Source organism: Dermacentor silvarum, chromosome 11, assembly GCF_013339745.2.
Source record: "Dermacentor silvarum isolate Dsil-2018 chromosome 11, BIME_Dsil_1.4, whole genome shotgun sequence".
Taxonomy (NCBI): domain Eukaryota; kingdom Metazoa; phylum Arthropoda; class Arachnida; order Ixodida; family Ixodidae; genus Dermacentor; species Dermacentor silvarum.
The window spans coordinates 19,451,456-19,472,007 of NC_051164.1; the positions used below are offsets into that span (position 1 = coordinate 19,451,456).

Sequence of the window (20,552 nt, forward strand, 5' to 3'; positions counted from 1 at the left end):
GCGATGACCTGCAAGGATTTTCGCTAATACCAGAAAAGGAAACTGAGTGTGCGCTGGCGTTTTCACTAGACATGGGCGAGCAAGTATTGTGGGGAAGCTGATGTGGCAGACAACTACTGTTTACCATTGCGCGCATGCTTTTTCTTGTTCACATGGGATTTAGCCACCGGAATATGTATCATACGATCGCAGTTGGCGATGTACTGAATGTTGGGGCCAAAGGTCAGGTTTTCCATGAGCGTATTAACCAGTAAAAAAAAAAGCATAACTGTATATTCTGTCGTCTTGATCGTGAACAGTGGCAACTGGAAATTGTACAAAGGAAGTTCGTGTCAACAAGGTTCTACTGTATAGCACAAAGCGCATTCAGAGGCTGCAAATAAAGAAAAAAAGGAAAAAAAGAAAGAAAGAGAAAAAAACCAACTTGTATCCGTGCAAATACGATATGTGCTACGCTTCAATGAACCTCTTTGACACCAGCTTTTCAAATTTTCCGAAATATAGGGGGTCGGTCTGTTCGTTCGTGTCTCACAGGAGACCGATCACCACGGGTTCGAGCTTAGCGAGCCACAGGGCCACGTTAGCCGTCGCCTCCAGCAACGCTGCGCGTGAGTTCAGGCCGCCAGGGGCTACTGAGCGACGCACGCAAAAACGCAGTAATGCCCTGATTTAACGGCAACCGTTTATTGAATCCGTCGGCACCATTACCGCACAAATGCCCGCGCGGCGGGGAAAAAGTGGGCACCAAGGACGAAAATACAGAATCGGGCGTCTATAGCATGTCGCTGTGAGAGCACAGGCTCAAGCTGGGATATGCCGCTAGGGAAAAGTCCCGGCGGCTATGCTACTTGCTCTGGCGATAACCAATGGTTCAACTCGCGAGAGCTCGGGCAATCTCCTTCGGCTTTGGCTTTCGGCAAGTGCGGCTCGGCGTGGTACGACCTCGCGCGAGCACTAGGCACCGCTCGTCGGCTTAGTGTCAGGAAAGGATCAGCACAAAGTACGCGCTCCTCGCACGGGCAAAGGCACTGTGCGCGAGCTCAAGTCCTTGTCACAAAGGTGTCGGCGGATGAGAGGAAAGCATGTACGTACCCTGCGCTGGTCCCGGAGATCGCAGAGCGACGGTCAGTAACTAGCAGCCGACACGCGACCGTGCAGTGACGTCAGCGCCCCGCCCTCACTGCAAACCACCACGAGTGGAGCGCCACCGCTAGAACCGGTTGGGAGCGGACAGGGAAAGGCGAGGGACGGCAGAACAGGTGAAGCCCGCGCAATGGCGCCGGTGCCTCCCTAAATCCCCACAGGTTTTAAGTTGTGGGGATTGTGGCACATAGGTGTGGCACATAGTATGTGCCACAAACTATGTGGCACATACAGTCTACGCCCGTTATAACGGACGCTCATAATCCGGCGAAAAACGTCTGCTGTATCCGAAGTATGCTGTATCCGAAGTATGCAGGGGGGGGGGGAGGAGGAGGCGATCGTGCGACATAAAAATGTTACCGGAACGTAATATGCTTTTAAAATCGCATTCTTGCCCGTGGAACCGCCGATACAACATAATCTGACGAATTACGGCCATGAATCAAAAAAAATTTGTCGCAGTTTCACCCGAAAGGCGAAGCATCAATTGCGATAGCAACTTAGTAGAGAGCTATACAAAGTAAGGATAGTAGTTTTATCCACTGTACAAACTTGGACATGCAGCAGCACTGGCAACACACAACACTGTTGTCGACGCCGTCGGCGTTTTGCCCGCGTTCGCACAAAATGCGTGCGGCGTTGGTGACTGTTGCCGGAGCCTCTGATATAAATAGGCACTTGGTGCCGCAGCTAAACGTCGCCTCCCTGCCCCCCCCCCCACGGCTTTTCGTGCGTCAGAAGAAGGCGCGTTTGCTCTACATATATGGTGATTGTAAAGGAGGAAAGAGACGCCTACTTCTGCAGCCCTTAAGGGAGCACGGCACAGAACGCGCGTTTGTTCTCCGCCGTGCGTTCACTCCCCGTGAAAGCGCGCGTCCCTCGCGCCCTTTCACTCGCACATACAGCGTTCGGCGGCGCGCGGCGACGATTTCATCTCCATTGACGTCATACGGAACCTCACGGCGACGGCAACGGCAACGGCGACGGCAACGGCAACGGCGACGGCGACGCCGACGGCAGAAATCTGCTTTGGAGTGTCCATATAATTGCTATCGCAATAAAATTAGACCAGTTTGACGCCGCACGCAAGCTTCAGTTTGTACACAAGGGTCTGGTACCACCCCCCCCGCTTGAGGCAATTCTTACCTTTTTCATTGAACGGGAAAGGTGCATGCGAGGAAAGAAACTTCATGGAACATGACTTTTTATTTCACAAAATATACTGAGTGATGAGGGCCTGCTTAGCTCCTGCCAGAGAAGACGCGGTCACCTTGTGTTGCATTTCTGTGAGCTGCAGAACTTCCGCGGAGCAGTCACCTTGCTGCTGCAGGAAATATCCTTTCAGGGCCTCAATGTAATCCATGGCCTGGGACGAAGAAAGCTTAACAGGTGCTTCAGTCTCTTCGCTACTGTCGTCTTCTAATAGCGGGTCAGAAGAGTTCTTTACAAGTGCTGCGATCTCGTCGTCCGTCAGTTGTTCGCTGTCGACGATGCCGTCATCAAAACTGACGAAGTCGGCGAAGTCTTCGGCCCCGAAAGCTTCTTGAATTTGGGGCCACACACTTGGCACACATGGATCTTGTGGTGCAGTGCTGGGTGCGTCATTCGCTCGGCAAAAGCCTGCCTGCCTGAAGCAGTTGCGAATGACATCGCTTTTTAGCTGTGCCCAAACTGCTGGAAGAACTTCCACAGGAAACTTCACGTCAATTTTGGTTTCCCGCTTCCTCTGCATGTCAAAAAGCAGGCGCTCTGTAAGGCGGGTCCGGTACGCAACCTTAACGGAATGGACCACACCTTGGTCGATTGGTTGCAGTGCCGACGTCGCATTAGGCGGAAAGTACGCCAGTTCCGTTGCCTCAAGTGACGGGGGTTGCATGTGTGATGAACAGTTATCAAGGAAGAGAAGTACTTTCCTTTTCTGTTTTGCCATCCCCCTATCAAACTTGAGCAGCCAAGCGTTAAACAAATCCTTCGTCATCCATGCTTTTTTGTTAGCCTCCCAGTCGATCGAGAGACTTTGCATGTGACGCAAGGCACGAGGTCGTTTTGACTTTCCAATCAGCAGAAGTCTCACCTTTTCTGAGCCGTCCATATTGCAGCAAAAAAGGACAGATAAGCGCTCTTTGGAGCACTTCCCACCGTGACACTTTTCGCCGGAGAAAGTGTATGTCTTGCTCGGCCTGGCTTTGTACACAAGTCCACTCTCGTCCGCATTAAAGATGTTTCGGTCTTCATATTTCGCGAGAAGTGCAGGCAGCCGATTTGTCTGCCAGTCGGAGACAACGCTCTCATTGACGCTATCGCGCTCTCCACACATGGCACTGAACACAACACCATGCCGTGCCTTAAACCGGCTAAGCCAGCCCTCGCTGAAGGTGACGTCGCCATGTCCCAAAATCACAGCGAGTTGCTCAGCTCTGCTCCTGAGCAAAAGTCCGTTCACTGGAATCCCACGAGCACGCGCGTCCCGTAGCCACATGAGGAGAGCAGACTCGACGTCCGGGTGCGCCGCTTTGCGCATTCGAAAACGCTTTTCCTGGATCTCGCCGGAGTCGCTTTTTTCGGCGATTTCCTTGTTTTTCCAGATAGAGTTAACTGTCTGCTTAGACAGGCCCATTCTTCTGGCGATGTCCGCCTGTTTTTCGCCATTAGCTACACCGTTAATTATACTTAGTTTTTCTGACAGTGAAATCTGCTTCCTCTTGCGTCCAGCCATTCCACACAAGCGCAGCCGCCGCACGAACACAAAGAAGAAAATGGACGCAGCGAGCCACTTCACTGGATTGGCTCGGCCGCGCCAGCGACCCGTTAGATGCCGACAACGTTGCCAGACATACTATTGTTTCCCGGCTAAGTAGAAAAAAAAAACGCATATTGGGTGTCGGCCCCGCGTAACTCTGCCATATAAGCTCAGTCCAAACAATTTTCGCCCTAAATTTAGTCCGTTCTAGCCGATAGTCCGCTATAGCAGGGTCCGTTGTGAGCGGAGTGGATGCCATTTAAAATGCGTGGTGACCAAACAAACCTAGGGATATGGTCCGTTGTAACCGGAAGTCTGTTGTTCCCGGATCCGTTGTAACGAGCGTAGACTGTAGTTTACTCTCTGTGCTTTAGTAGTAATGAATTTGTTGTGTATTGTTCGTTTGGGTGCCTTCACTTGCTTGTAAATATTTGTTTGGTTCATCCTTTGGCCAACAGTCCAGTAATTGTGTAGGCATTTCATAGCATGAAAAAAAGAGTCGAGGGTTTGATTTGATTTCATGCAGCAACTGGTGAGCAAGGTGATGGGCAAGGACCTGGACGCAAAGATGCACTTTGCCTGGAATGCGCTTCAAGTGGCTGTCAATGTTGTGGTGGACAGCGAGCTCGATCGGCTCAACATCAACAAGGGCACGCCGGGCATCAAGCAGGTCAGAACAATGGCACATGCCCTACTTACTGTATTTGCTCAATTGTAATGCGAGATTTATTCATGATCTTTGTTGCTGGAACTCAACTCTCGCGTTACATTCGAATAACGGCAAAAGTAACCATTTTAAAACAAATATTCTAAATCGCGCGGTTTTTATCGTTACATTGGCACTTTGTACCTTTATGTCTCGATCCAATCAATCTCGATGTACTCTCGTGCTATGCTGAAAGTGAAGGTTGTGATGAGGGGCAACTGTGTTGCCTTTGACTGTCTTGTCGTGGCTCACCCCAACCACTTCTGTAGAAGCAATCGATTCCTGCTTGTGGCACATTTGGACGCACACGTCATGTGACGCTCACAGCTTCTCGTCATCACCATTGCCATTCACGCAACTGCTTGCATGTCTGCACTTGTCACCGGGTCTACAAACACCTGCTACAATTTCCTCATAGACATTGAAAACATTTTCAAAAGAGACCTTCAGAAGAGGTCAGCTTCATTAGCAGGAGATAACATCTGTGATAGCATCACCAGTTTGACATCTCTGACATCTCTCACCAGTGCTCTCCCTTTGACATCTCCAATGTCAAAGGGAGAGCACTCCTATTGACATTCCTCCATGGGCCATCTGTAGATATGCTCCTGAATAAATTTAAATGCGCACATTCTGCCATGTTGAAACCGTCTAGCCTTGTTATAATGAAGCCACATCTGGCATTAAATTACCCTTTTGATATCCTATACAGTTAACCCTGCAATAACGAAATTGGGGAGGGGGCGAGCAAAAAAATTCACTTTCGCGAGAATATTCATTGTTGCAAAATAAGACAGCACAGACATTGAATGCGTTGCAAAATGAAACTTTAATGTCAAAATTCCGTTACCCTATTCTGGCAAGCCTTGCTCGAGACTACAGCCAAACCTCGATATAATGAACCTCAATTTAACGAAATTCGCAATGTAACGAACTATTTTTATTTCCCCATCTTAGTTCTATTGAATTAACAAAACCTCGATATAACGAAATTCTCGATATAACGAAGTTTTTCGCTGCAAGTACAACTTCGTTATATCGAGGTTTGACTGTATAGAACTACATTGCTATAGAAATACAGTCGACGTCCGATTTCCCGGACGCCCGAAATTCCGGACATGCCTGATTTCCTGGACTCATCTGTGGCACCGTCAAGTTCCCCCATAGAGTCAATGTATTAAAAAGTCCGAAATTCCGGACGCTTATAGCCTTCGCCATCCGATTTCCCGGACTTTTTACTGTTAACCGCCGACCCAAAGTCACCACCGACGCCGCCATTTTGGTTGTTTTCATATCCTCGAACCCACCATACTCGCATCGCAGGTGTGGCCAGCAGCACCGCCGCACCGCGCCGCGGCTGCCGTAACCTCGAAACCGCTCGTGTCAATCCGTTGCCAGCCGTAGCTTAGCCAAGCCAAACCTCACCGTGTTCGTTCACGTGTTGTTTTGTCAGCTCTGCCAGCTCTGCGGTCGTGTCTGCGGTTGATCGTTTGCTGCTGTGCGCTATCTTCAGTGATCGCGTTTCCCGACCTTCAGCATCCACCGAGTTCCTAGCTGTTTCGTGCTGCGCTTTTCGTCGAGCGGATTCGCCGTTTACAGCGATGGCACCGACTGCTCCTTCGTCTTCGTCCGCGCCTTCGAAGCGCACAAAGCCCCCTCGTAGGCTCACGATGGAGAAGAAAGCCGCCATCATTGAACAAGTCGAAAGCGGTCGGTCGCAGGCAGAGGTGGGGAGGGAGTTCGGAATTTCGAAGCAAACTGTTTCGGACTTCATCAAAAACAAGGCGAAGATCTTGGAAGTGGCTGCCAAATCAACCGGGGCTGGAAAGAAGAATGCGAGTCAGGGTGTTTACCCGCAGCTCGAGGAAGCGCTCCTCGTGTGGCTCAGTGCTATGATCGCGAAGAAAATCCCGGTGTCAGGCGACATCCTGAAGCAGAAGGCGGAGGTTTTCGCACTTCAGATGAACGTGAAGGACTTCAAGTGCAGCGATGGATGGCTTCGCAATTTCAAGAGCCGCAATGACTTGAAGTTCAAGAAGATGTGCGGAGAAAGCGGCGCCGTCGACGATTCCGTTGTCGCCAAATATCGGGATGGAAAGCTGCAGTCCTTGCTTCAGCAGTTTCCACCTAATGATATTTTCAACTGCGACGAAACTGGACTGTTTTACAAGCTGCTGCCAGAGAAAACGCTTGCATTTGCTGGTGACCCCTGCCACGGCGGCAAGCACAGCAAGGAGCGGCTCACTGTCCTCGTTGGCAGCAACATGTCAGGCAGCGAGAAGCTTCCGTTGCTAGTAAAAGGCAAGTCGAAGCATCCAAGATGTTTCAAGGGGGCAGTAACTCTGCCTGTTCTCTATGAAGCTAATAAGAAGGCGTGGGTAACGCAGCAGCTATTCGAAGCGTACGTGCGGAAGCTGGACAGAAGGTTCGAGCAGCAAAATCGAAGAGTTCTGCTGTTTGTGGATAACTGCGCTGCGCATGGCCACATCAAGGACCTAAAGGCTGTACAGATTGAATTTCTGCCGCCGAACACCACAGCAATCCTGCAGCCGATGGACCAAGGCGTGATTCGTAACTTGAAGCATCATTACAAATCACACGTGCTCAGCCGCATGGTGCTCTGCTCCGACAGCGGGAAAAGCTACGCTGTTGACCTCAGGTCTGCCGTCGGCATTCTAACGGAGTCGTGGAAGGCGATTACGCAAGAGACTCTGCGGAACTGTTTTCGCCACGCGGGCTTCACACTCGACGCCGAGACGGCCGTCTCGCCCCAAGTGGTCAGCGTGTGATGAACTGCCATCCGCGGACGTTGCCTTCGACGATCTGCGCGCTGCCGGCGTGTCGATTCCAGCCGGGATAACCTTTGAGGGCTTCGCCGACGCTGACAAAGACCTCGAGCTATGTGCGGAGTTGACCGATGACGAAATCATTCGTCAAGTTACGGAGGATTCCGACGACTCCGACACCGAGAACGAAGAGCCAGCTCCTACACAGCCAACGAGCTCGGAGTTGACGCGAGCACTGATGACACTGTCATCGGTGTACAGCGGCAACATGACGTTGACTGAAATTGAGGCAGACATGATCGCGGGCAAGCGGACCGTGCAGAAGAAAATTAGCGACTTCTTTGCGCCCAAGTGCTGACCTATGAGGTAGCGCCGGCCACGTCGTACTTTTTTTTTTTTTTATAAACGGCTCTTTTCAGAGCCACCTAAACGATGCATTGGCGGAATAGCAATGAGAATCTTGTACTCCGGTCGTGACCCTCTCCGTCAGCGAAAAATACCTACCAAAAAGGTGCGTTTTCACGTGCATTCGTTTTTCCGGACTGCCCGATTTTCCGGACGTTTTCGCGGTCCCTTGAGGGTCCGGGAAATCGGACGTCGACTGTACACAGCACAAAGTGCGCTCCATGCGTCAGTCACAATGGTGGCACTGCCTTGGAGCGGTATTCTTGGTCGAATGTTTTTGGAGATACGATCGCTTCCTCAAGATTTTGCGTAACTTGGCACTGGACGTGGTGCAACAGCATTCCATGCATGCAACAACGCTCCTCCAGCGCACGGTGCCGCCTTAGATGCCAACGCGTCTGGTGCCAAGTGTGAAATGATTGTATCTCATTTCCCCAAAAGCAATCGCCCGAGAATACGCCCCCTTCATCCGGCCCCTTCATGCGTCCGGCGATGCCAAATCCATATGCGATGCTTGTTGGGTGGTACCGAAACCATTGTTCTTGAAGCAAGAGACACGTATTCTCAGACAATCGCTCAGTCGTGGCTGGATGCGTGGCAACCCACACTTTGGCCGCCATCTCGAGTGCCATAAACAAGTCCACGTTGCTGGAACGAGGATTTCTTTGTTTTTGCTGCACTCTCCTCACCGAGTCGCAGATAATGCACTGCGCTGGCTATACAAGCTCAGTAGAGACATGTGGTCATGCCATTTGAAATGGGTGACAAACGAACATGATAGCGGCCATGACGTGTTTCCGGTGCATGCCATCGCTTCCAGCACTTGGTTGTTTTTTTAAACAAAAATGCCGGTGCCCTCGCAAGTGTAATGGGGTGGTACTTTACGCAATTTAACTGTTAAGCAATGACATTTGAGCACTTTTTGGAGTCTGATAGCTTTGTGAGAGTAGGTAATATTCGGAGTAACATTCCTGTGAATTTCGTTGATGCGGGATTGCAGTTCATTGACATTTCGTTGTTGATAAATATGAAATGCATTGCATCCTATCGTCGTGCGCTGGGGATATGAAAATATATTGTCGCGAGAATGAAGTTTCCATGGGATTTCGTCTGTTTCGACTGTATTCGTTATAAGCATTTATTCATTACCTGCGGATATTCATGAGAAACATTTTAGATTAACTTAGTGATGTCCGATAATTAATTTTATTCATGTTCTTTTTGTCAAGGTTCAGTTGTACGTGCTTATCTGAAGCCAATAATGGTCGCACAGCCGGGTGCTCTGCGTATATGCTTATATTGCGAGTCCTCTCGTGTCAGCCCTATTGACATTCCTCTTGTATTCAGAAACCTTGGTATTTATGTAGTTTTGATGAAACAAGAAAGCTAAGCGGAACTCTGTGGAACACTTTGTGATTGGAGCTTTTCCTGACCATGAGCTACGCCCCAATCTCTTCTCGTATGGCTGCATTCCAGTACTTGCTGTAGATGGCTAAATAGACAGCTAAGCGAACAGCGGCTTTCTTAAGTCTAGTTCCAATTCTGACGAAGACATTAAAATAGCTTCGCGAAGACAGCAGTGAAGTAAAAAACAGTGCCAACTACTTTGCTGTCAAAACAAGGTGGCGGCTGATCAGAAGGCTTGAAAACTTGATGGGAAGTCATCTGATCCCAGGAAAACATCACATTTTCTTACGCAGTTAATGTGAGCTACATTGCTTTTTGTAGGTTCGCAAACGCAAAGTGTTAAAATACAGCTATGATATGCGCTTCTCTTAGCTTCTTGTTGACACAAGGTGGCTTGTTGACGTGGCTTCTTCCAGATGGTTCCAGACAGGCTCCATTACTTACGCTCAAAGCTGTCCACTGTCTCTGATGCTATCTCTGATGAGAATTGAAACACACCACATGTTTGGCTGACAGTGATGGATCGCTTCTATGAGATTAGAGAGGTATGAGCATTGGTGCTGTTCTTCCTTGCAGATCCTGGAGAAGAAAGAGGGACTCTTTCGCAAGCACATGATGGGCAAGCGTGTCAATTATGCGGCGCGCTCGGTGATCTCACCAGATCCGTACATTGACGTGGAGGAGATTGGTGTGCCTATGGTGTTTGCCACCAAGCTGTCATACCCGGAGCCGGTCACTGATCGCAACATAGCCGAGCTGCGAAGAGCGGTCATCAATGGCCCGGACATTTACCCCGGGTAAGCGTGGTGTCACTGGATTCTGTGCCATATTTCAAAGGTGGTGGCACTTTTGTTTATTATCACTCCAAGGTTCTTGCGAACTTCTATGCACTTGCCATGAGAAAGCATGCTGGTTGTGCTCACTGTATGAGCACTGATGCAAGAGTGAACGTTTTGAGGTCTTTGAAGAAAAGAAATACTACAGTAGGCTGCCATTAATTCGACTCCGGTTAATTTGATTTTTGGGTTACAGTGCTCATGCATTTCTATTGGCCCAAACTTTCATTATTTCTATCCTAAAATTGGTCTTTGCTGGATAATTCGAACTTTGCTGGCCATCACACACGTGGCCCGACCCCAGTGGTGATCCCAGTGGTGACTGCAGTGGTGACTGCAGTGGTGACTGCAGTGGTGACAGCAGGGGTGACTGCAGGGGTGACTGCAGGGGTGACTGCAGGGGTGACTGCAGTGGTAACTGCAGTGGTGACTGCAGTGGTGACTGCAATAGTGGCAGCATTCGTTTTGGCAGTGCTCAGGGTACAGGAAATGTGTTGAACACACATCATCTCCTGTCGAAAATGCCTATTTTCGGCCTGCCCTGGGAATATTTTCAAGCAGTAATCGAAGCTCACAATGTCTGATTACGACATTTAAGCCCAAACCGCATTCACGCGATTTTGTGCGCTACGACTTCGAGCGACGGCTTCGAGCGACGAAACGGGCCGTCACGTGAACAGATCGCTTGGTTTTTTCGATCAATCGCTCGGTTCTAGAAATCTAGAATTCGTCGCTTGTCGCCCGGAAGTGCTATGAGCGACTAGCCAATAGCGCGAAGCCGGAACTGGATATACATCAGTCAAGCACTACCGATTGTCGCATGGAACGAGCAAACGACTAGATTTTGATACGTGCAAGGTTAATTACGTAGTGCAAGACCTTTAGAAATATTTATGCTGCTCTTTACACTAAAACACATCAACTTAAATTATTAAAGTAAGCGTCACGCCAGTTTCGACGAGTATTTGCTGCCCTCATACCGGCAACACCGGGGAGACGTCGCTCAAAGTCATCGCTCGCATGCGGTACGATTTGTAGGCGACGAGCGACCGCGACAGCTATCTCCATTGCGTCACTTGTCGCGGTCGCGCGCAAGATCGCGTGAATGCGGTTTATACTTTACCCGATTCTAACACTCGCCCCCCCCCCCCTTCCTTTTTTTTTTCAAGAGCATTTGACTGTATGACAGGGATGTATTGCAGCGAAGCTGACTTCAAGAACAGCGCGGTGAAGCTAACTTCAGAAAACCACCTATTCTTGCTAAAAAATCGGGTGCACGCTAACTTTCTACTTCAAGGAGCTTTAATGTAATTTCTACATTAGTTTTCACTTTTAATACATAGAACATGGGCACCAGTTTGATTCAGGGGCGTATTTAACTCTGGCAAATACTGCCAAATGAATCGGTGTTGTGTTTACATTTTTTTATGCATCATGTTTAATTCCACCCGCCGTATAAACGAATCAATTTCGTTGGTCCCATCAGGGTCGAATTAACGGAAGTCGACTGCGTTACCGTATTTACTTGCATAATGCTTAAGACAGAATCTGCTGGCTGCCAGTGAACTGTTTCGTAGCAAATAAGCATCACATTGCATTGACAAGCACATGACAACTCAATCTCTTATTAAAAAACAAAACTATGCGAAAGCAGGCAAAATGTGCTAGTGAGAAAATACAATTCAATTGGCAACTGGCATCAACAGTGCTAGTGTGTGGATGTGAATGTAATACAGGAAATTGCAGCTTTTTTTTTTGTGGCATTAACATGTTTTTTGAATTTTGTAAGAATAACCAACTTGAAGTGGTATTCTCTAGCAGTCACTTTCATTTTCATAACATCTTGTGAGATTTCGTGCGACTAGTGCCGTACGCTTCGGCGTCTACAAGCGACCGCGTTCGTATCACAATGCTGAGCGTGCTGTCTTGGTACAGTGTGAGGATTGCAGTCACCCATAGATGCCAACGTGTCTGGTGCATGTCGCACGAAATCTTGTGAAAGTGAAACTATCTCCGTCAGTGATCTCCTGAGAGTAGCACCCCCGTCTGAATTAGTTTATCGTTTCTCGTCGGAGTCTTTTTGAGATTAGTTGCTCACTATTAACACTATGTAATATAGTGGGCCAGATATGGGGCACATAGGGGGCAGAAACTTTGAGGTTAACAAAGAATCTCGAGAACAAGTTAAGGACCGCACAAAGAACGATGGAATGAAAAATTTTAGGCTTAACGTTAAGAGACGGGAAGAGAGCGGTGTAGATCAGAGAGCAAACGGGGATAGCTGATATTCTAGTTGACATTAAGAGGAAGAATTAGAGCTGGGCAGGCCATGTAATGCATAGGATGGATAACCGGTGGACCATTCGAGTTACAGAATGGATACCAAGAGAAGGGAAGCGCAGTCGAGGACGGCAGAAAACTAGGTGGGGTGATGAAGTTAGGAAACTTGCAGGCGCAAGTTGGAATCGGCTAGCGCAAGACAGGGGTAATTGGAGATCACAGGGAGAGGCCTTCGTCCTGCAGTGGACATTAATATAGGCTGATAATGGTGATGAATTTAGTGGAACCCCATTGGTACGACTTTCTCGGGACCATGCAAAAATGTCATATAATCCTGGCATCATATAATATGACCGACAAACAATATGTATATAATACACAACATCACGTGAAGGCATTGCGAGGAGCTTGAATTACGACTATAGGCTTTCTGTTAAATACAGAAACCAACACTGCCAAAAAAAGTAAATGCGAAAAGATTAGTGCATTGCAGGTGCCAATCACACTTTATTGGAAAGATTTAGCATACTGTGTACCGTACAAGATGCGCCTTTGTGTATCGGAAGTTTATCGAATGTTATTGCTGGTTCTATCTGTCTGTGTTGTTGCCCGACCTTGTGCAATCGGATTGTATGTGAGGCGCAAATAGTGTTGTTATTTCTGGAAGTTATGTGAGCACCAACGATTACTCTGGAACCTTCAACGAGTCATGTATAAGTAGCTGATGCGTCTGACCCGTAGATCACATTTTGACGATAGACATATGTGCTCATCGCTGTCGTTCTTCCTGAGATGCATAAGTTCTTTTTGTGGGCGCAGGTTTGCCCAATAAAGACTTCATTTTGTGACTCGCCGTTGTGCCACAGTCTAATTCTTCACTGTCATGACCGTCACCGTCACCTGTGGTGCACATTGTAAGCTAATGGAGTTGGGCCAATACTTTTGAAGAATTTGTGTCATGCCAAAATCTGCATCAGGTGTGATCATATCACTGGGATTCTACTGTAGTTCGCACACTTTCACCTGCTACTGCACAACATTTTTTTTTTCGCTGGTATTCTAACATTTCACCATGATCTGGTCTTTTCTGACAGTGTTCTAACAGTGCAAAGGACAAAGGTGGGAAAGAACACATATGATAGAACGGGCACTGAAACAGGTGCCGGATGGGCATATGTGTTTTTGGCTGTCTTCGTCCTTTGTGGTGTTAGAACACTGTCAGCAAGATGAACCAACATAACTTGCCCAGATCAAGGTATTGTTCTGGCCTTTTCCTCTTGGCACAAATTTATTTTCCCATACAAGATGTTGGCGCTCTCGAACAAGTTTGTTAGGATCCAGAAGTGATCCCTTTCTACTTCTACGATTTGAACTACTGTATTTATTTGAATATAAGGCGAGGCTTTTTCCCAGAATCTTTAGTCTCGAAGTCAACCCCCGCCTTATACGCGAATTTTGCCTTTAGGTTTGGCTTCACGGCAGCGCAAATTTCGCTGTTAGCGTGGCTTCACGGCAGCGTGACTTTCGCCTTATAGTGTGGCTTTTCGGCAGCGTGCACTGCAATGCCGTGAAGCCACACTACGAGATATGCGTGCTGCCGTGAAGCAACACCTAAAGGCAAAAATTCACATAAAACTCGGACTCCACGTGTTGGAGCTACCTTCCCTAATATTTCGTGGCGGTAATTTTCTGTGTTGGCTGTGCTAGTAATTCAGTATTTCGGGCAATCCCTGCCGAGTCTGAATCCGTCGGCTACTCTATATCGCCTTATATTAGTGTGTATACTTAAGTTTTTTTTCTTGGGTCCTCCAACTGGCACCCTCGCCTTATAATCGAATAAATACGGTATGTTAAATATACTTGATGCTTCAAGGAAAACCAGGGCTTGGTGTATTTGCAATGCATCTATTATGTAAGTGCCCTCTATTCTTGGACTTCGCAGTGCCTGTTGCTGTGTTACCATGCCAGTCAATACGTTTACCATGAGAAAAGATACTCTTACTGGCCAATTAGTAAATGTTTCTACACAAAAAGAAGTTTAACAATGAAGTGCCCTGGCAGTCAAAACCGATCCAGTTGTCCACTCGTGCGATTTGTAGTGTTTCCTACTAAAATTACCGATGGGAACTGTAGCACTTAAATTGTTCAGTTACCTCTGGAATGATGGATAGCATATGGGGATTTGTGGAATCTTTGATTTTGTGGCTTTATATTTTCTTATAATGTTATTTATCAGTTTCTCTTTTTAATTTCAAAGCAATCATATATTTTTAAACACACAAAGGCAATAAGTTCCCGTGCACATGACTAATCGTTGCCAATTATTACATTTTTAACGCAATAATTTGTTGGAAAATGATCAGTGTGCAAAGTCATGAAGTCATTTGAGTCCAAAGGATGAGGTTTTGGGCATGTCCATGTACAGTTGTGAGCAATATGAGAGGGAACGCTGCATTAGTTTTTCAGTAACAATTAGTACTTGTGTCATGTGGATTGGAAGCTGACATGTCGATATGTTATAAGCGGATTTTACATTGAACATTAAGCTCCAGTGAATTACATTAATGTGGGGCATGTATGTCTAGCCACCATCGTCTTTTGAAAGCAATTTGAGTGTTCTTTCGTGTCACATTAATCAGAGTGCATGCAATCTGATTAGCCCAAAACTCTTTTCGTATAAGAATCGGTGACAAAATTCAAGAAATTTTTTTCAACATGCAAGTTTTTTTCAGACAGAGTAGATGCAGTGCGTGGATAAATAATTTTCCAAAAGTCAGGCGAGAAATGGCCACTGGTCATTTTTCTCGAGGGTGTACAACCAACTGTTCCCATGCTTGCTAAACTGCCACACTTGTAGCTCCCGTTCGCACTAGTGACAGGTCGTCTTGCAGTGTGCAGTGATTTTTGTCGGAAACTCTAAGTTTATCGTAACCCACGGTGCTTGCAACTTTGGGGACAAAAAGAAAGCAATGCCAGGTTTACTCCCCTCACTCTTCCGAATGCCATCACTAATTTTTTTGATGCTGATATTTCCTAGAACGCTCATAAGGAACATGCTTGCTCTGAAATTTGAAAAATTGCTTGTCTTTTGTATTTCATCAAGTGACTGCATCCATCACAAATATGGAGGCAGATACCATACTCCTAAGCGTATAGTGTGCTGTAGTTTGGCATCTCTTGCTTTTATTTTTGTTCCAATACTTGGTGACTCTCTTCTAAAAAGCCTCTTCAAATCTGTTATGTATGGCCTGCACAAGAACCATGACCAGACTGTATTTTAATACCTGAAGATGCTTAATTTGGAATTATTGTTTAAAGAAGCAATTGTATTAAAGTACATCTGGACAAAAGAGTTCTGCCTTGCTCGTAGGCCTCACCGAGAGCTCTGTCCACATAAGTGTTTTGTTGTTGCTTGTGTGTGCGCTAGGTATGAGAAGCGTATTCGTGAATATTATATTACCCGCCGTGGTTGCTTAGTTGCTATGGTGGTGGGATAAGCACGACATTGCGGGATCGAATCCCGGCCACTGCGGCCACATTTCGATGGGGGCGAAATGTGAAACACCCGTGTACTTAGATTTAGGTGCACGTTAAAGAACCCCAGGTGGTCTAAATTATTCCGGAGCTTCCCACTACGGCGTGCCTCATAATCAGATTGTGGTTTTGGCACGTAAAACCCCATAATTAGAAATTTTTAAAAATATTATATTATGCTCCTTTTTAATTTGCCTGTCGAGATGTTCTTCATGAATGGTCTCAAAGCTGTGAAGAGGGAAACTTTTGAAGTGTATTGTATATTTACCTGTTATTATATCAATTTTTTTGACTGTGTTCACATGTTTCCAGCTGCCGGGTACTGCACCTCAAGCCCTTGTTTGGAATTGGCAGGCCTGTTTTTGCATGCTGCTGTTGTCTTCTAATAAAAATTATTATTATCAACAGGGCGCTGCTGGTGGAACGAGAAGATGGCGTCGTGATGCGACTGGACCCAACCAACCGTACGCGGCGAGAGGCGGTGGCCAAGCAGCTGCTGACTCCAACCGAGGCACACCAGCACATGCTGCTCCGCTGCAAGACCGTGCATCGACACCTGCGGTCTGGCGACATGCTGCTCCTGAACCGGCAGCCGACACTGCACAAGCCCAGCATCATGGCGCACAAGGTCGGTGCTTGCTTCTAGTTGCCCATGCAGAGACAGCCTGGCCCTGCATGCGCTGTGCTGCGCAGCTTGAGGTCACAGGTTCGATTCCCAGCTGCAGTGGCCCCATTTTGATGGGGGTAAAATTCAGAAACGCTCATGCACTTAGGTTTAGGTGCATGTTAAAGAACCCTGGGGGGGGTCAGAATTAATTCAGAGTCCCTCTACTATGGTGTGCCTCATAATGAGATCATGGTTTCAGCATGTAAAGCTCCAGAATGAATGCAGTGAAAGTTCGAGTATATGTCCCCTGGTCATGTGACAACCCACATTTTACGACGAATTGGTTTGGTCCCGGCAAAACCTCCATAGAAATAATGTATTAAAAACCTCGATTATATGACGCTAATTTACGCCTCATACCTCTCTGGTAGCATCCGAGATAAAAAAATAAAAGAAGCCCTAAGTACAGTGGAATTTTGTTGATATGATCTTCACGGGAAACCATCCGAAAATTGTATCACCCAACGTATTATCCAACCAAATCATATTATTGGGAAAGGAAAAAAAAAAGTATCATCTCGAAAAACATATTACGCAGAATCGTATGAGCAAGGTTCCACTGTAGATGCAGGCTGGCACATGAGCACACTACTGCCGGCTGATAACGGGTGTGCCATACCGTCATCAAAATTGCTCGTCTCTAGAAGTGGCCGTGATACCGAATGCGCTACGTCACTATAACGCCACGAATGAATTGAGTCGAATCGCAAAAGACCTAGGGTATTGCAGCATCGTAACCAGTCACAAGGACAGTGAAAAGAGCGTCGATTCCAACCAAGAACAGGTTCTGACTTTGGGCGACTTGTCTATGGATTGTATGTTACAAGCTGCCAACATAACGCTAAAAATCACGGGATTTAGTATATTTGTCTTGAAATGGTCACTTTTGCTGTTCGACTGTAACGCGAGGGTTGAGTTCAAGCAACGAAAATCATGGAAAAAACCTCGCGTTACAATCAAATACCGTATTTACTCGAATCTAACGTGCACTTTTTTTTCTGATAAAGCAGGTCCAAAAATTTCGTGCGCGTTAGAGTCAAGTACGACCCTAAATATGCATTACCATATAGCCGTCGGCATTTCAAAATGGCCGCCTCGCATGCGCTTCGAGCCTAGCTACACTCTAGCCTAGCTGCCGTAGCTTCCTCCGTCTGTTGCAGTACACGTGCTTAGGCATTAACCTACCGTCTGTCTTCCCGTTTTCTGCGCCTGCTCTGTCAGCATGAAGTGCCGAGTTCATAATGATGCCGCATTTAAAAGGAAAGTGATCATGTGTGCGGAGGCGGATGGAAATCGGGCGGCATCACGCGCGTTTGGAGATTCCAAAACTTGCGTGCGGGACTGGCGTAAACAGAAGGAGAGGATTTTCGCCAGCAAAGCAAAGCGGAAGGGTTTCAGAGCACCGAAGCAGGACGGATTCTGTGACGATCCGCTTCAGCAATACGATCGCCTTGGCCCTCTGTTGAAAGAGATCTGCGATGGGGAGGGTCCGCCGCGCGCTGTTTTTTCGCCGCTTATAGGTCGCGTTGAAGCGGGAGGCATACCAGCACGAAGGTCAATTCGCTCGCCGCGCTTCCTCACTCCAGTGTTTTGACAATGAGTTTCCACGGTCAACGAGCGAGATGTGTTCATGTTTGCTTGTGTGCGCGTGACACTGTGCTTGATAATTCATTTAGTAAGCGAATGTTTGCAAGTTTATACGGCCGATAAAACTGCTATCCTTACTTCGTATAGTGGTCTACTAATTTGCTATCGCAATCGATGCTTCACCTTTCGGGCGAAACTGCAACTCTTTTTATTCATCGCAACTTTAGTTCATTGGGAGTACCTAAATCTTTGTTTTTCCAAATGAGAGAAAGTTGGTTGTATTTTTGTATGAAAGCATGAGGTGCGTGGTACTGTAAGTACTGTAAAAGTACTGTACCGTATTTACTCGAATGTAACGCGCACTTTTTTTCCGTTAAAATGGGTCTGAATATTGCCTGCACGTTAGAATCGAGTATGACCCTAAATTTGCGCTACCATATCGCCATCGGCATTTCAATATGGCCGCCTCCTACGCACTTAGAGCCTAGCTCCCATAGCTTCGACCATGTACTGTAGCATGTGTGCTTAGGCATTAGTCTACCAATTTAATTAAACAGCGAATGTTTACAAGTTTATAGGGCTGATAAAACTACTATCCTTACTTCATATCTGCTAATTTGCTGGTGCAATCGATGCTTCGCCTTTCGGGCGAAATGGGGACTTTTTTGTTCATCGCACCTTTAGTGTATTGGGAGTAAATCTTGAGCGATAGTTGTATTTCTGTATGAAAGCATGAGGTGCACGGTACTGTAAAGGATTTTTTTTTCCCTCTCTTTTGGTCATGGAAAACGGGTGCACGTTACAATCGAGGACGCGTTAGAATCGAGTAAATACGGTAATTCATCGCTGGTTGTTCTTGAAATAGGCACTTGTAGCAGCATTTTAAGATGCAGCTCTGATCTGTGTTAGGTGAAAAAATAGAATAACAGTTTCGAAACAAAGGAAATTAGTGGGAATTTTGTTTTCACAGCTTGTGTAATATTTTAGGGCTGCTGTAACAACTGGTAATGTGTTGTATCTTGTCTCTGGAGGAACATAATTGCAGCTTAGTCAAACGAAAGTGCTTAAGGAATGAACTCTCTCTTAACAGCAAATCAGTACAGTCTGTACCGTGATTTCAGTATGTCCATGTGCCAGTTTGTGTGTTTTCTTTGTTTGAGGCTGAGCATGTTTTCTAGCTGAGCAGTTACAGGGGTGTGTAAAAACGTCTAGTCTGGGGCTTGTGAACAGTAGATATCTTGATTTTGTAGTTGTAATAGGTGTGCTTAAACAGATTGCTATGATGGCATCACACGTTGAAGTCGTGACTGTTAGCTATATATAGCTTGCCATAATGTATTCATTTGGTTATAAGGTGGTCATGATTAGAAGGCAAGGGTGCAGTTGAGGGCTCAAGAAAAAAAAAACGCCTCAGTATGCACACCAATATAAGGCGATATAGAAGTTGACGGATTATTCAGACTCGACGGGAATTGCCCGAAATACTGAATTACTAACGGAGCCAAAATGTGAAATGGCGACCATGAAATAGGGGGGAAGAGAGTTTTAAACGCGGAATGGCGAGTTTTACGCGAATTTTGCATTTAGGGTGTGTCTTCACGGCAGCGTGAACTTTCACTTTATACTCGAAAGGGAAACAGTGTGAAAAAACACGAAAGAAGACAAGAAGGGAGACACACACCAGCTGTGTGTGTCTCCCTGGTGTGTGTCTCCCTTCTTGTCTTCTTGTCGTGTTTTTTCACGCTGTTTCCCTTTCGAGTATGTACCGACTAGCCCAAGCCTCTACGGTCTTTCACTTTATAGTGTGGCTTCACAGTATCGCGGTGCACACTGCTGTAAAGCCACACTATCAGGCAAAAGTCGCACTGTCGTGAAGCCACTCTATAAAACGAAATTTGCGCTGCAATAAAGCCACAACTAAAGGCAGAATTTGCATATTTTACTAGTGCTTTGAGCAGTAGTGCACGTGCAGGAGCTCTGCACTTGTAGCTTTCTCTTCGTTGCCACAGAAAGTTGTCCATCAGTTAGCTGCACAGTTGAACTCACTTATATACCAATATTCAAGTGCCAAAAATATCCCATTCTTATAACTGATAACTGTTATAACCAGGTTGCAGGGAAAAAAAAGCAGAGGGGAGATAAAATGGTTTTCAGCCCAAAATAAGGCACGGACAAAGAACAGACATGGACATGCGCACACTCGAAAGTGGTTTTTATTTTTCACAATGCTTTTCCAAATGAGTTTACATGACCTTACTACCAATGTGAATCACTTCCTATCAGCAAGAAAACTAACTCATTTTCATAAAGAGAGAATGACAGAATGCTGATACCAAGTACTGAATGCTGGTCTCCAAATTTTCTTATGTATTACATAGCTTCTGCTAGTTCCTGTGCCACCGTTTGGTTTCTCTACTTTTTCGTAGCATATGCACGTGTTTACCAGCAAAGCTTCACATGT

The 20,552-nt window shown here is 46.7% G+C and overlaps 1 protein-coding gene across 1 annotated transcript in view; it reads left to right on the forward strand.

Moving 5' to 3' along the window:
* Nucleotides 1-20,552, forward strand: part of LOC119432447 (DNA-directed RNA polymerase I subunit RPA1-like) — a 112,819-nt gene that overhangs the window by 21,607 nt on the left and 70,660 nt on the right. The window contains 3 exon segments of the mRNA XM_037699610.2: nt 4,410-4,553; nt 9,764-9,984; nt 16,246-16,465. Of these exon segments, the coding sequence (XP_037555538.1) occupies nt 4,410-4,553; nt 9,764-9,984; nt 16,246-16,465 (585 nt within the window).